This window comes from Staurois parvus, unplaced genomic scaffold, assembly GCF_062004578.1.
Source record: "Staurois parvus isolate SC_StPar_1 unplaced genomic scaffold, SC_StPar_1.0 ptg000282l, whole genome shotgun sequence".
NCBI lineage: Eukaryota > Metazoa > Chordata > Amphibia > Anura > Ranidae > Staurois > Staurois parvus.
The window spans coordinates 6,879,069-6,894,759 of NW_028318078.1; the positions used below are offsets into that span (position 1 = coordinate 6,879,069).

Sequence of the window (15,691 nt, forward strand, 5' to 3'; positions counted from 1 at the left end):
TGAAAAGCTTGCTGTCATGCTGATACAATGAATTTTCTTAACCATTGACTTGGAAAAACTATTTGTGTGACGATCGCGGCGTCAGATCCCAGCCCTTCTCACAAAACTCGTGACCGAAGGACTAGCCAATCTAAATCACGCTGTTACGTGCATAACAATGCCACGCCCAGCTGCACCCTGCACAAAGATTTTCCAGCTAATGGACCACAACCTGTGTACCGGCAGCCTGGGAGTGATTGTTACTGGGTCAGGTTAATTATGCAATTAACCCTTCACACTGCCACCACCTCCTTTTTGTACAGAGAAAGAGGAAACTCGGCAATATCAGCAATAACACTATGATGTTTGAATAATCGTCGGCACTGTCACTGCAGGCAGAGATATACCAAAGTTTAAAACCCACACACAGTCGCACTTTTCAGAGGCAGGGATTCTTAGTTTGCATTAAAGAGCTTTAGAAACAGTTCAACACTTTCAGAAAGTAGGGTTTATTACTAAAACGTCAAAAGGGTGCAATAAAAATATTTACAGAAAAAGATGTAGCCAATATATATATAAATATTCAGAGAACAATAGCACAGGAAAGAGATAACAGAAAGGAATTTAGATAAAGTACTTGCCAAACGTCCTGGTTTAAGCAGATCAGGTTTCATGATCCAAAAGGATGCCTTATCTCCCAACATTAGTTCCGATGTTAAAAGGGAGGAATTCTTCATCTTTTTTTCAACTCAGCTTAGCTTTTTCTAGGAACTCCACAGGGTGTCTCCCTGAAGCAGAGAACCAATCGCCTCATTTGGGGAGGGGGTTGTGTAGGCGGAGAGCTCAAGCTATGACCAAAGCCATCGCAAATTATACTATGGCCAATAACTTTTCCTAGGTACGTATAACATTCTATCCACAAGTAGATTAATACCCAGAATCATCTGCGGAACGGTTAGATATGAAACATGACATACCTGCTTGAATGGTTAAGGAGATATAATTTTCTGCTCTCCTGTGTATGTCAGATAGGGGGTGTAATATACCAGGCGATTTGTATTAAAGTGAGCCATCCGAATATGTGCTCCATGTTTGTGTAATTATTTCCTATTTGGAGATATAAAATTATATGGAAACTGGGTTTTAAAATGTAAGTCTGTTTTATGACTCCCTGGAATGCCTTTGAGCTCAGTGAAGGACTTGGTTTATGGCTTTACGATATCCCAGATTGAGAAGTTAACTGACATCTAGGCCCCAGCTCGGTTGGAATTTTATAGCCGTGGAGCTCTCCCACTGGGGCCTGTTGCCTTTTTAGCACAGACCACATTCCTGGGGGATGGAGGAAATTGGAGGAGGAAGCCTGATTGGGGAGAGATGATACAAAATGGAAGAATCTTAAGATGGATGACCGCATCCATCTCGGTGTGCACGATTGCTACACTATTCACATCAGGAGTTTTGACTTAATTGTGAATTCACTGGCTGAACATTTATTGCATATCACTGCTTCTCAAAGTGTGTAAACCACAGCCAGCAAGGGAGCTATCATTTATTTAATGCCGGTACTTTATACAGCGTTGTCATTTTTTTGCAGCGCTTTACATATGTATTGTACATTCCCATCAGTCCCTGCCCTCAAGGAGCTTACATGCTGAGGTCCATATCTCACGTACTAGGGCTAATTTAGACAGGAGTCAGTTAACCTGCCAGCGTGTTTTTGGAATTTGGGAGGAAACCAGAGTACCCAGAGGAAACCCACACAGGCACAGGGAGAATATGCAGACATCAGGCAGGTAGTGCTGTGTTGGGATTTGACCAGATGACCCTATTGCTGCTTAGGCAGAAGTGCTGACCACTGAGCCATTTTGCTGCCCACAACAGTCATTCTGAGTTCCCAGCCAATATCTTTCTCAGTAAACATATTTTTTTTAAACTGTTGTCTTGAGGCCACTTCTTATATGAATTTATGATTTTCATACACCTCAACCAACACATCAATGCTCTTTATTTGCATAAAAAGGTTTCCTGTAGGATACAGAGGGGTGATATTGTAGGTTTGATGATGGTGGACCTACACTCTTTCACTTTGTTCTACAGGATGTCCTACTCATCATAAGGGATTATCAGAGATCTACAGACAGCTGTCAATCAGAGCATTGGAGCATGGGCTTGAATGACTGCGTTGGGACTTGCTACACCATCAAATATGCAACCTCCTCTAACTGCAGTGCTCAAAATATGAACTAGGTCAAAAAAATGACAAAAAAGTGCTCATTTGTAATAACAGTTACAGTATTATAAGTATAACCACTACATTTAGCTATCTGATTTGAGTAAACACTTATTGTTTTTTATATTTTAGCTGGTGACCAAGAATCTCGACAAATATTCAGCTCTGACCATGCCAGGGACCCATTGCTGAATCCAAATGTTGTCAGAAACAAGGACCGACAGCAAGCAATACTGAGAGGGCTGTCTGAACTAAGGAAGGTTTGTACTGGTTTCCTGCTGTACTGTGCAGGCTTTGGTCTAAACCTTCTTACACAAAATGTGAAAAAAAAACCTCTCTACTGTGATATGCTGACAGATCATCTACATTTTCACATATAGTGGGTCTTAATTTCATGTGGACTTTGCCTTATTAGACCTGTTTGAAATGACCACCAAAAGCAGTTAAGGCCCACTAAATAGGTGAAGTGGGTGCTAATGTATCAGAATATGTAAAGGGAAAATGTTCTCTCTCTACAAGCCTGCTCTTGGAAGTCTATTGAGGGGCACTGAACTTTAAGAAGTCAGGTTTTACCGCTCTCTACAGGATTGCTCACTGGCAAACAGAAAAATGTAAACCAGCACATGGACAAACAGAGTGAAAATCCTCTTTTCGTTCTCAGCCATTGAGGGACACATGAATGCATTCCAACGGGGAGGAAGATTGTTTTGTTTACAAACAATCTTCCTCCCTGTCAGCTCGAGCACACTGCTTGGGATGGCTGTGCACAGTTCAGCCATCCTGATCAGTGTGCTTACAGTGAAGAACACACCCCCTGCCCCTAGTAAAACACTCCCTACACACATTTAACCCTTTGATCGCCCCTCACATTAACCCCTTCCTGCCCAGTGCCATTAGTACAGTGTCAGTGTTTTTTTGTTTTTCTAGTACTGATCACTGTATTGATGTCAGTGACACCAAGTTAGTTCCCCCTCAGTGTCAGAATGTCCGCCGCAGTCCCGTTAAAAGTCGCTGATCATCGCCATTACTAGTAGGAATAAAAAAATAAAAAATCCCATTATCTATACCACCATTTGTAAAAGCTATAACTTTCACGTAAACCAATTTACACGTATTGGGATTTTTTTATAGCAAAGACATGTCAGAACACATTTTGGCCTAAATTTATGATGAAATTTGATTTACATTTTTTTTACTGGACATGTTTAATAGCAAAAAGTCCAAATACCACCGAAAGAAAGCTCAATTCGTGGGAAAAAAAGCATGTAAATTTCATTTGGGTGCAGCGTTGCATGACTGCTCAATTGTCAAAGTAACGCAGTGCCGTAACGCAAAAAATGGCCTAGTCAGGAAGGGGGGGGGGTAAATCCTGAGGAGGGCAAGTGGTTAAAATATCAGAGCAACCAACATCATTGCCTGCAAATACCTCTCCTCACTTTCTTGTATTCCAGACTATATTCAGTAGAGAATTCAACATTGTTTTCTATTTTCTCTCTGTTTTATCTTTTTAACAATTATTTTCAATCTTTGAAGGAGAAGTACAGCCAAAGCTCTTTTGTCTGTACTTCTCCTGTGGATCACAGGACTGCAGCTGAAGAATGCTGTTGGCTGACGTCACTCAGCTGGTCCAGGCTGGGAAAAAAACTCCCGACTTTAAAGTCGGGATCCACCCCAGAGTCTGGAGCAGCACCTGGCTCAGCCTCTCAGCAATCCGCTGAGAGTGAGCCAGCCACTCCCTCACTCTCCACGGTCCAGCACTCCATAGGGGAGAGGCAGAGCAGACAGTGGTGACCGACAGGCACTGTTCTCTGCTCAGAGTGGCTGTGAGAACTCAGCATTATGTAATCGCTGAGTTCTCACACTTAGAGAACTCCCCTCCTGCTTTTTGTACAAGCAATCGAGCGGCTAGTACAAGAGAGCCGACCACCGGCTCTAAAACACAGTACCAGGGTGATGCCTGCCAGGCATCACTCCAGTATAACCACTGAAAGTATGTTGCTGGTCCGGAATTGTTTACTTGATGTAATTATTCACTTAACATTGTATTTAATTTTAGGTCACTTACAACAATTGAAGCAATTTTGGATTAGTGCTGCACATTTTTGTAGTTGCTTATTGTGTATTCAATATTGTGCAAGCTGCTTTTTTCCGATTTTATATTGTTTTTCACAAGTGATGTTTTTACAGTTTTGCAAATCTGTAAATACAAACTATAGAACAGCAAATAAGGCTTTAAAAGGGAATGTCACATCAAGATTATTTCTAGATAATCATTGAACTATACCTTTTTGTTTTTTTTCCTTAACAAATTTTTGTTTTCTCTCTCATATCAGGGTTTGCTTCAGAAACAAAGGGAACTAGAGACCGGCTTAATGCCTGATGTTTAAGATGATGGCACAAGACATCAGTCCAATTGTTTGTTATATCCCTTAGAGATGTGTTTGTGGATATTTGTTTAAATTATATGTATAGAACGTACTGTTAAATTATCAGTGTAAACCTTTTGTATTTGATGCGGTGTTGTGTTATTTATCAGACTTCTCATAGGAGTATTTGTCAATTTTGTAAAGCTTGTTTTCTAAAAATTAAATATTTTTTTAATGTGTACATTTTAATGTTTTTTTATTTATACAGACTCAATAGGGTGCAAATGTAGATGTGCAAAAATGTCCCTTGTTCCTCTGACTTTGGGTGCTGAACACTACGAAGTGCCACAATTGAACGTAAAAAAAGGAAGGGAAGCTGCTCTCCATTTTAAAAAGCATTATTCAGATTTATTGATGTATACGACGCAGAAACTGTTCCACCTTGCTTATCCATAGAGAGGATCATAGGGATGAGAACCCTTATATCAAAGCAATATTGCGAACACCAGTAGCCATTAAAAATGCACCAACAGGCTGGGCAGTTGCCCCTGAACCAAATCTATCTGTGTTTGAATAAACAAAATCAGGTACAAAAACTTACCCCTTGAATCTAAATAAAATACACTGTAGCTAATCTTTCATTTACCAAAAGTGCTAAAAAGACAATTAGATTAAGGGATGAACCAGTGATCAGCACAGGATTCTTAGGTGAGGGATTGGGTGACTGGATCGATCAAAATTGCAATCATTGGTACAGAGGCTCCCATACCTCATGGATACAAAGCACATGATAAAGAAATTACAGGGTCCTGAATAGTATAGAGACAAAAATGGAGGTGACCTGTAATGTGTCTACATTGTATTCCTTGATTTCTCATAAATTGGAGAGAGCATTGAGAATATCATGTGGACCGGTATAGTGAATATGCACAAGATTTGAGGAATGTGATCATTGAGGGAACCCATTTTTTTTTTTTTTTTTTTGCGGATGCTTAAATATTTTCAATTTGATCTGTCTCCAGAGACACGGTGCTTTGATGGGGTATAAATTTGTGCCCACAAACACCAATCTGTTTATGGGTTGGTGGAAAGTGTCATCTCTGAATTGGTGCCTGTCAGCCTCGGGGCACGCAGGCGCCAAAGACCAGCCTCGTGGCACGCAGGCACAGAGGCGGGAAGCTGCTGGTTTTGTTGATGTTGTGCTGGAGTTCAGGCTGAGCAGGGATCACGTTGCCATGTGCAGGAGGCTGAGGCGCCTGGAGAGCGTACAGAGGAGCCCAATGAGGGTCTGATGGAAAAGGCCAAGGAGCTGCTGGCTGCATCTGATTATATCATCCCTGGAGGGGACCTGCTGCTTCTGTCTGTATGCCTATGAAGAAATATCACCAGTGTGGACGGATATCATCCTGGTAGGGGAATCTGAAAGTGGAAGGTACTTTTTGATATATCAGCAAGCGTTTTGGCCCTTTGGGTCTCTGCAAGGTGGTGAGGGGGCAATTCAGCCGTTTACAGATTATTTCCTATTGATTGTCATGCTTATCCACTTTAAACACCAAAATATTTGGACTCTTCAAGCTTCTTTAAAACGTGCAGGTGATAAACACCTGTGAAAATTTTTTTTCTTTGGACTTGTTTTATGGTTCCTTTTTTTAATTTCACATTTTGTATTTTATTTTAAAAAAATTTGTCACATATATGAATGTTGATTTATCACATCACTTGTCACTTATAAATCTTTGTCCCGCATTCTGAGATATATCATAGCACTTGTTATCTTGTGAAAATTTGTCCCACATTTTGGGATTCACAGATGTCACTGTTTCTTCACCAAATATTCTGGCATATTTAAAGCATGTTGGTGCGTTTTCTTGTGAGGATCTTGATCCCATTATAGGGGTTCACTTTTACTTTATACATACATTGTTTTCAGATCATTTTTAGTCCATTTGGGCTTGTTTCAGTTTCACTATTTTTCACTTCTAGATCGGATTAAGGATCATTTCACTTTATGATCATATTTATTCACCTTTATATATATATTTGTATAATTTGTCATTTTTTAAGTGTGTTTCAATGTTGGTATTGGGTTTATATGATTGGTATTTATTTAGGGTAGCGCTGAACCAATACATTAATTATTGTTTTCCTAACACCTGCCCGATGCTTATGAACAGTTATGCTTTCTGCATGTTGCCGCTACTGTTCACCCTGGTGAGGGGCAGTCCCTGTAGGGAGTGGCTGTGTCCGCCGTTTGGCTTTGAGGTATTTGCCCCTTCTATTCTGCCAACGTGTGGGGGGCTGGGGTTTTGGCGCTCCATGGTGTGGTTTTGCAGTCTGCTCTTCACAGGGGCATTTCCTGCTGGTGACCAGAGGTCTACTATTACAAAATATTTCCCAGCGTCCAATCAAATCAACTCCATCAATGTGTATCCTTCAGTGTCTTTACAATTCTTCAGGATTCTTTAAATTCTTAATAAAGTGACATCCTCTTCTTCTTTTCACCCTCAAAATAACCTCACATAGAGAGCGCACCTAGTGCATTACCTATGCCATACAATATAAATCGAACTATAACATACACTCACAAAAAGTGCTAAAAACATGCAAAAATTCCACCAAGTGTCCTTCCACATGTGATATCTGTAATTCCTACTCTTACCTTCCTAAATATGAATAACTTGCTCAAATGTTTTCCCAACTCGTGCATTCTTGCTTCCAAATCACTAATTCTGAATAATCGTTCCTTCCAGAATTTAAATTCCATATAGTGTAGTATTATCAACAATTATTACCGTGCCACTCTGTGCTCCCGTGATAACAGACGAATGGCCACCAATGCATGAGACAATAAGAAAATCCACCACCTTCCAAACCATGCACCTTACTAAATAGTAAAGCAAACACAGCTTTTCACAAATAGACTGCTCCGTAGCCAATATCAAAAAAAGATCAAAACAGACACCATTGTGTAATATGTCAAAAACCTAATTTCTTAGATGAAACTCGTTTACATGGTTGTGATGTACATCAGGTTTATTTCAAACAATTAGGGCCAGGCCTTATCCAAAATGGCCACCACGCAACTTCCGGTTGGCATCTGACGTCACTGACGCGTTTCACCATTACAACTTTGTCAAAGAATCCAGGTCTTCTCCTTTCTGGGTCCTCCATCCACTGGCTTCTAGCCCTTCAAGGCACCCGCAGGAGGTACCAAGCGCCCCTGGCCTCACGTGCGCCCAAAGCCTGCAAACAAGTCCTCAGGTTGAGCGTTTGGTCCCACCCATTTCCAGGCTGGGGGGGCGGTTATTACTGGTGGTTCACAGGCCTGTGGGGCCCCCTCTCATCTACGTCATCTGGCCCCACGAACTAATTGTCTGGCTTCAATATTGAATTTCCTTCTTATCCTCTGGAGAAAATGTTCCTGTCCAATCTTTGTCTTTCCCTATTTCACCTGCAGGCTCTGTACGGGGTGGGGTAGGTCAGGGCTTGCTACTCCAGGGTGTGACTGTCCATTTTCTGGAGCCAATTCAGTTTCGGGGTTTTACTCCAACCTGTTTACAGTTCTAAGTGCAAATAGAATTTGCCCAATCGTGCCTGGACCTTCAGTCCCTGAATTGCCTTGTGCGGCTGCAGTAGTTAAACTGGCATTTATCCATCCATTCTGTGGCGACTTCCCTTCATCTGGGTGAATTTCTAGCATCCTAGGTCATTGCGTATGCATACCTACTTGTCCCCATCTGAGCTAAGCATCAATGTTTCTTCCGTTTTGTGGTTGGGTATGCACATTGTCAATTGTGGCGGAGCCTGGCCTTCACTAATCAGAGTTTTGGCCCAGGTACTGGAATTACTGAGACAGCGGGGGATCACAGGAATGGCTACCTCAATGATCCCCCCCCCTGTAACCGGAGACAAATTTTGCGCTGATGGACTACATGTAGATCACAATGCGCACTCTGAAATGCAGAACCCATCTGAATTCCAGCAAAGAGTTGCCTTTGACCCAGATCAAAAGGCAGGAGTATCTAGGTCTTGTCCTCGACTCGGCGTGGGCCAAAAAGTGTTTTTCCCAATGGACAAGCTTCAGACTGTGGTTCTGCTGCTCCTGCCCTGCAGCCGGTTCTCCCTGTGTTCTTGCATGCAGGTCCTGGGTCCTATGGATCCATCTCTAAAGGTAGTTCTGTATGCGTTGTTCCAAGTGACTGTTCTGCAGCATGAATTCCTAGCCAATGGGACCAATTACCCACTTTCCTGGTCATCCCAAATCATCAGGGCCTCTCTTTTCTGGTGTCTTTGGTCTTCCCCCTATAGCCTGGAAAGTCCCTTCTCCCCCTCCACTGGGTAGTCCCAACGGATGCCCACCTGTCTGGCTGGGGAGAGGTCCTGGGGTTGAGATTGGCTTGGGGTTGAAGGACTCCAAAACAGTCTCGGCTTTGCATTTATGTCCTGGAGCCACAAACAGTCAGGCTGTGTCTGGATTGATAGATGGATTCTCTTCACGTACACGTCCAGTCAGGATCCAATCAGAAAATGCCACTGTGGTGGCCTATGTCAAGTCCAGGGTGGTATGAGTGTGACAGCGGCGCTGGAGGCCTCCCACATCCTTCCGTGGGTGGACCTTCCTGTACCAGCTCTCCCCGCCACGTACGTAAAGACAAAAGTCCATTCAATTTAATAAAAAAAAAAGTTATAATCCTATACCCACAGTTGATTCAGAGGAAGGCATAAAAAACCCCTAGCAAACCATGATTCAATTTTCTCCTGCAGGGGGAAAAAAATCCTTCCTGATCCCCCAGAGAAGTAATAGTGCCTGGATCAAATATACTTGTAAATGTTAGTATCCAGTTACATTCCATGTGTTGGCCAGATTACCCTATTTATTGGATGCTGTACTATGGAGAGTGGTCCTACACCCAGATGTGTTTCGTCAGATCTGCCTTTGCTGGGGAACCTCGGATGTGGATCTTCTGGTGCCTTGCCTCCACAGGAGGGTGCCGAGAGTGAGGGGCCCTAGGCAGATTCAACAGGTGCACTGGTGGTGCGTTGGGGTCAGTATTGTTTCATTTGTGTTTTCTCCTCTCAAGTTCATTCCTCATCAACTCCATAGGGTAGAGACTGAAGGATCTAGTTCTTTTAGTGGCTGGCTGGTCGTGTTGCTGCCTGGCAGCGGCCCCTGGATTTTTTTTTGTACCAAGGATTGATTTACCACCCTGCTTTCTTTATCGTTGACTGCATGGCTTTTGAAAGCCTAGTTCTCAGTAAGGGGATATTCAGGTTTAGAGATCCTATGTTGCAGGAATGCAGGTTTCTCTCTAGGGAGATTTCTCCTTGCACCTTGAAGGCTTACATTGCCTGGTGTGAGGCTTGGGGTATCTATTCAAGCCCCTGCTTGGTGACTCGATTTTGATCTTTTAGTTGGGCATTGAACAAAAGCTTGAATTGAGTACCATGTCAGGGGTTCTGGCAATCTCCTTCTGAAAACTCCATGATTCGTTCCTTCTTCTAAGGGGTTCTCCATGTGGCACCTACTGTGGGTTCACTGTTGCCTCCAAAACATGGTTCTTTTGGTCCTCCGGAAGCCTTCCTTTTGAGGGAGTTTTGGAACATTCCCCTACTTATGCCATCTTAGTAGGTTGTCTTTTTGGTTGCCTTCACTTCTGCATGGTGGGTGCCGGAGCTGGTGACCTTCTCCTGTATGTGTCCCTAGGGGTCTTACACAGGGATAAAGGGGTTCTCAGTCTGTGTTCTTCCTCCTTTCTGAAGGTTGAGATAGATTTCCACCTGATGCAGACGTGTCATGCTTTCCGTGGCCATAACTTTTGCACTTTGAGGGGTTGTTGCAGTTCGTGTATGCAATCTAGGCAGTTTGTGCCTGTCTGATATGGCTTCTTTCCAGAGTTGAGATTCTTTTTCTTTTTTGTAATCATGGACAGACTCTGGAGTGGACTGGTGGCCTACTCTGCCACCTTTTCCTGGTGGTAATAGCAGACAATTGTTTTGATTTTGACTGTTAAGGGTCAAGCTCCACCCATCTGCATCACAGCACACTCTTCCAAGGTGATTTTCAGGCATTCCTACATCAGGTGTATGTCTCAGGTTTACAAGGTGGCTGTTTGTCTGCGCACACTTTTACCACCAATACTAAGTTGAGGTGTTCACATCCTCGGCTACTTGTTTTATGTGCCGTTGTTTAGGGTTCTTCATGGGGGGCAGGGGACTGTATGGGTGATTGGCATGTTTGCCTGGTTATGCCAGTTTTTGTTTTGCCCACCCCTCATGGAGGCAGTGCTTTATGACATCCCTATTGGTCAAGAATAGAAGAGCTATGTCCATCGATAAACATAAGAGAAAACTGATTTTTTTTTTTTCTTTTCCTTTTTTGTTACGGTAAAATCCCTTCCTTTGAGTCCATTGTCAGACACAGCACCCACCCACCTAGCAATAGAGAAAAATCCTGTTTTCTGAAAGTAGAGGCCCTGGAGCATACAACTATGGTTGTTCCAATGTTTGATAAATGGCTGCCCAAATGTCAAGTTAGTTTACAGACACAAATTTTCTGGAAAAAAATAAACTTAAAAGGAAATTTAGTGCAGATGAACACATTATAAAACACCTTTTTTTTTTTGGGGGGGGGGGTGAAAGATGATGTACCAAGTAAATTGACAGCCATCAATCAAGATTTAAAATTGCACACACCTGTGAAATGGTGATAAACACTGGTACATTAAAATTATCCATAGGCAATACTTTAAAAGCCTTTACAGGTTACTCTCATGCTAGAATTTCTGCTCTCACACTTACATGTGCAGCAATACTTCAGATACAATCACGGTTTACATGTTTGCATTTGCGTGCCAGTATATATATATGGGGGGGAGGGGTAGACAAGGATGTTTTGACATTTTTCCTCATGGCTTCTGGCTTCACTCATCACAGAGGAGCAGCAAGCCTGACCATTTCCAGGAAGCCGCAGTGGAATAGGAAAGCCCAGAAACAGCAAAAGCTGATCACTGGCTGTAAAAAGTGATAGCAGGATCTTGGCTTTAGTCATGATCCTGGCATAGCTGCTTCCAGCCCAGGATATTTATATATTTATATGTACACTGGATAGGAAATGGTTAAGCTACAGTGGGTATAGGAAACAAAAAAGCACCCCCCGTGGCCTTAAATCTGCTATAGGGTGGGTGGGACACTCACCGTTGTGACTGTGCGTCATATGACATCCAGTCAAAAAGAGCCGCTCAAGGGGGTGCGCAGCAGTGCGATCTGTCACCAGCTTTGCCCACAAGACACAGCCGATGACATCGCTACAGGGGTCATGTGACAGCTGTGACCGATCACATCAATTGTATACAATGGATGGCTTCCTTCCATGCCATTCATTGTATACAATTATTTTGTTGGCTGTGACTGGTCAAGGTAGTCACATGATACAGACAGGGCAAATCACAGTCCATCTATAGCATGTGATCAGCTTTGCCCAATCACAGCTAATCAGTAACAATGATTGCAAATATCAATGAAATACATTGGTATTAGCAATCATAATGTGTTTAAAAAAAAAAAAATGCTGATCACTTGCCCAGACTAGTTCAATGTTACCATGGTAACATTGTATTGCTTTGGTCACAGCGTGCTGATAAAGAAAATAGTAAAAAAAAAAAAAAATAGTATTTTTTTTTTTTAATGTTTCTAATTCAATTATTGTTATTTTCACCAAAGAAAATTTAATAGATTTTGACCTAAATTTATGAACAAATGTTATTTGCAAAATTTTAGAACAGAAACAAAGAAAAGTACATTTTTTTTTTTTAAAGTTTCAGGTGTTAGTTTTTTATTTTTTGCTAAATAAAACACAGTGGTGATTAAATACCACCAATAGAAAGCTCTATTTGTGTGAATAAAAATGATAAAAATTTCATATGGGTACAATGTTGCATGACCGCACAATTGTCATTCAAACTCTGACAGTGCTGAAAGCTGAAAATTAGTCTGGTCAGGAAGGGGGTATAAGTGCCCAGTATTGATGTGTTTAAAATAATCACATTTTGTTGGTTTGCAGCCTGAAATGAAGATCAACACAGTTTTTGTTTTTTCTAGCTGTATTACCTCAGTGCAAACTTATAATATCCAAGTGGAAGATACAGCAGGAATAAGGATTGAACATGTCACCATTTTTCTCCGTAAATACATTTCTAAAGGTGCTACTGCCATGAAACTTTCACCAGACGTCGGTAACAACCCATGCAATCCATACATAAAATACAGAACAAATAATTTCAGAAATTAAGTTATCCCCTATGTCATTCCATGTTATTACACATAAGTATTGAACACATGAAGAAAGGAAGGTATAAAAAGGCATGGAAAGCCAAGACACCAGCTGAAATCTATCAGTAATTAGAAAGCAATCCTGGACCCCCTCAATTGATGACCTATAAAAAGGTGTTTCTTTACCAAGGTGTCACACAATATCTCATGATGGGTTAAAGCAAAGGGCTCTCTCAAGACTGTTCCAAAACATACTAAAGGATTTCTAAACTTTTGAATGTTCCAGTGAGAACTGCTGGGGCCATAATCTCTAAGTGGAAAGATCATCATTTAACTATAAACTGGCCACAACCAGGTGCTCCTCACAAGATTTGAGAGATGAGTGAAAATAATTATCAGAAGAGTAGTCCAAGAGCCAAAGACCACTTGTGGAGAGCTTCAAAAAGACCTGGAATCAGCAGGTGCAATTGTTTCAAAGAAAACAATAATGCACTCAGCAGCCATGGCCTGTATGCACACTCACCACACAAGACTCCATTGGTGAAGAAAACACATGTTGAAGCTCATTTAAAGTTTGCTGCACAATATTTGGACAAGCCTGTGAAATACTGGGAGAATTTAGTCTGGTCAGATGAGACCAAAATTGAACTCTTTGGATGCCATAATACACACCATGTTTGGAGGTCAAATGGCACTGCAGGTGGGAACATCATGGTGTGGGGCGGTTTTTCAGCATATGGTACTGGCAAACTTCATGTCATTGAAGGAAGGATGAATGGAAAAATGTACCAAGAGATTCTTGTTAAAAATCTGCTGCCATCTATCAGGATGATGAAGATGAAATGATGGTGGACATTTCAGCAAGACAATGATCCCAAACACAAAGCCATGGAAACACAATTGGTTTCAAATAAAGAAAAGAAAGCTGCTAGAATGGCCCAATCACCTGACTTGAATCCAAAAGAAAATCTATGGAAAGAACTGAGGATCAGAGTTCATAGAAGAGGGTATTGGAACCTTCAAGATTTGAAGGCTGTGTAGAAGAATGGACCAAAATCATACCTGAGCAATCCATGCGACTAGTTTCTCCATACAGGAGGTGTCTTGAAGCTGTCATTACAAACACAGGATTTTGTACGAAGTACTTAAAAAATTTCAGTTCAATACTTTTTACCAATGTCATTCCATTTTATTACACAACTTAATTTCTGAACTTATTTGTTTTGGTTTCTTTGTATGTATGGATTTGCATGAGTTGTTACTGACATGGTGAAAATTTCATGTCAATAGCCCCATTAGAAATATATTTACTGAGAAAAATGACAGGTTCAATACTTATTTTACCCTCTGTATAGCACCAACATATCAGAAAAAAAAATAAAACCAGAATCACTGAGTTGGAAAAAAGAGAACACCCCTCCTATACATGACAAACTCAATCAGGTGTAGCTAATCACCTTCTCAATGGCACACAAAGCCATTTGATTTTCAACTGTGATCAGCTGTGGTCATTTTGATCAGCTCAGCATGAAAAGAGCTTTCCTGGAGCATTTCAGTCCCTGATAGTGCCACTGAAGCAATCAATTATGGGTGGCAAGGCACTGTCAAAAGATCTCCGAGATAAAGTTGTGAACAGGCACAAGTCAGGAGATGGATACAAAAAAATTTCAAAGGCTTTATCAATGCCTAGAAGCACAGTGAAGTCTATTATTAGAGTGAGATGGGTCCCCTGCCGGCACTCCTGGCCTCTCCCTGTCGGGTGCCCCCACAGCAAGCAGCTTGTTGTGGGGTCAGCCGAGCATGTGCACTCTTCAACTGCTGCTCTGTGTGTCCATGCACATACAAAACAGCGGCTTCGCCCCACCCCCTCTGTCTCATCATTGGCTCACTGGCTGTGACAGCTCCCACTGCTGTCTCAGCGAATGAGGATCGGGAGTCCCGGGATAGTCGAGACTTCAGTGCACATTGCTGAATCGAGAGGGAACTTTGGTGAGGGTGATGCTGTACAGAGGTGTTTTTTTTTACCTTCATGCATAAAATGCATGAAGGTAAAAAAAAAAACCTTGAGCCTTTACAACCACTTTAAAGTGGAAGGTATTTGGTACAACACAGACCCTCCCTGGATCAGGACGTCACTCCAAACTGGATGAAAGAGCCAGGAGGAAAATGGTCAGAGAGGCTGCCAAGAGGCCTACAGCAACTCTGAAACGGTTGCAGGAATTTAGGACAAAGAGTGGTCCTTGTGTGCATATGACGACAATATCACAAATTCTCCACAAATGTGGCTTGTATGGGAGGGTTGCAAGAAAAAAGCTCAAGAAAGGCCACATGCAGTGACGACTGAACTTTTCCACAACGCACCTTGAAGATTCTGAGGCCACAAGGAAAAAGGTGTTATGGTCAGATGAGGCCAAATCCATTCAATTTTAGTCTCAACACTTTATACATCTGGTGGAAATCCAATACAGCTCACCATCCAAATTCCACCATTTCTACAATAACACACGGAGGTGTGAATATCCTGTTAAGGAGTGTTTCTGTGCAGTAGGGACTGGAGCACTTGTCAGGACAGAAGGAAAAATGGATGGCAAAATACTATCAAATTCTTGAGAAAAATCTGCTGTCCTCTGCCAGAACAATGTCAGTGGGAAGAATGATGACCCAAAGCACACAACAAAAATGACCACAGTGGTTGAAGGAGAAAAAGGTCAATGTCCTTGCATGGCCTAGTCAGAACCCAGACCTAAACCTTATTCAAAATCTGTGGAATGACTTGAAGACTGCAGTCCAGTCACCATCAAATTGAACTTAACCTGAGCAGTGATGTAAAAAAAAGTAGGTAAATACT

General features: G+C 41.9%; 1 protein-coding gene across 1 annotated transcript in view; it reads left to right on the plus strand.

Moving 5' to 3' along the window:
- CCDC66 (coiled-coil domain containing 66) overlaps nt 1-4,816 on the plus strand; it is an 83,234-nt gene extending 78,418 nt beyond the window's left edge. The window contains exons 18-19 of the mRNA XM_089681888.1: nt 2,342-2,469; nt 4,543-4,816. Coding sequence (XP_089538014.1) covers nt 2,342-2,469; nt 4,543-4,596 — 182 coding nt within the window. The 3' untranslated portion in view covers nt 4,597-4,816. The remainder of the gene's footprint in view (nt 1-2,341; nt 2,470-4,542) is intronic.
- The last annotated feature ends 10,875 nt before the right edge of the window (nt 4,817-15,691 follow it).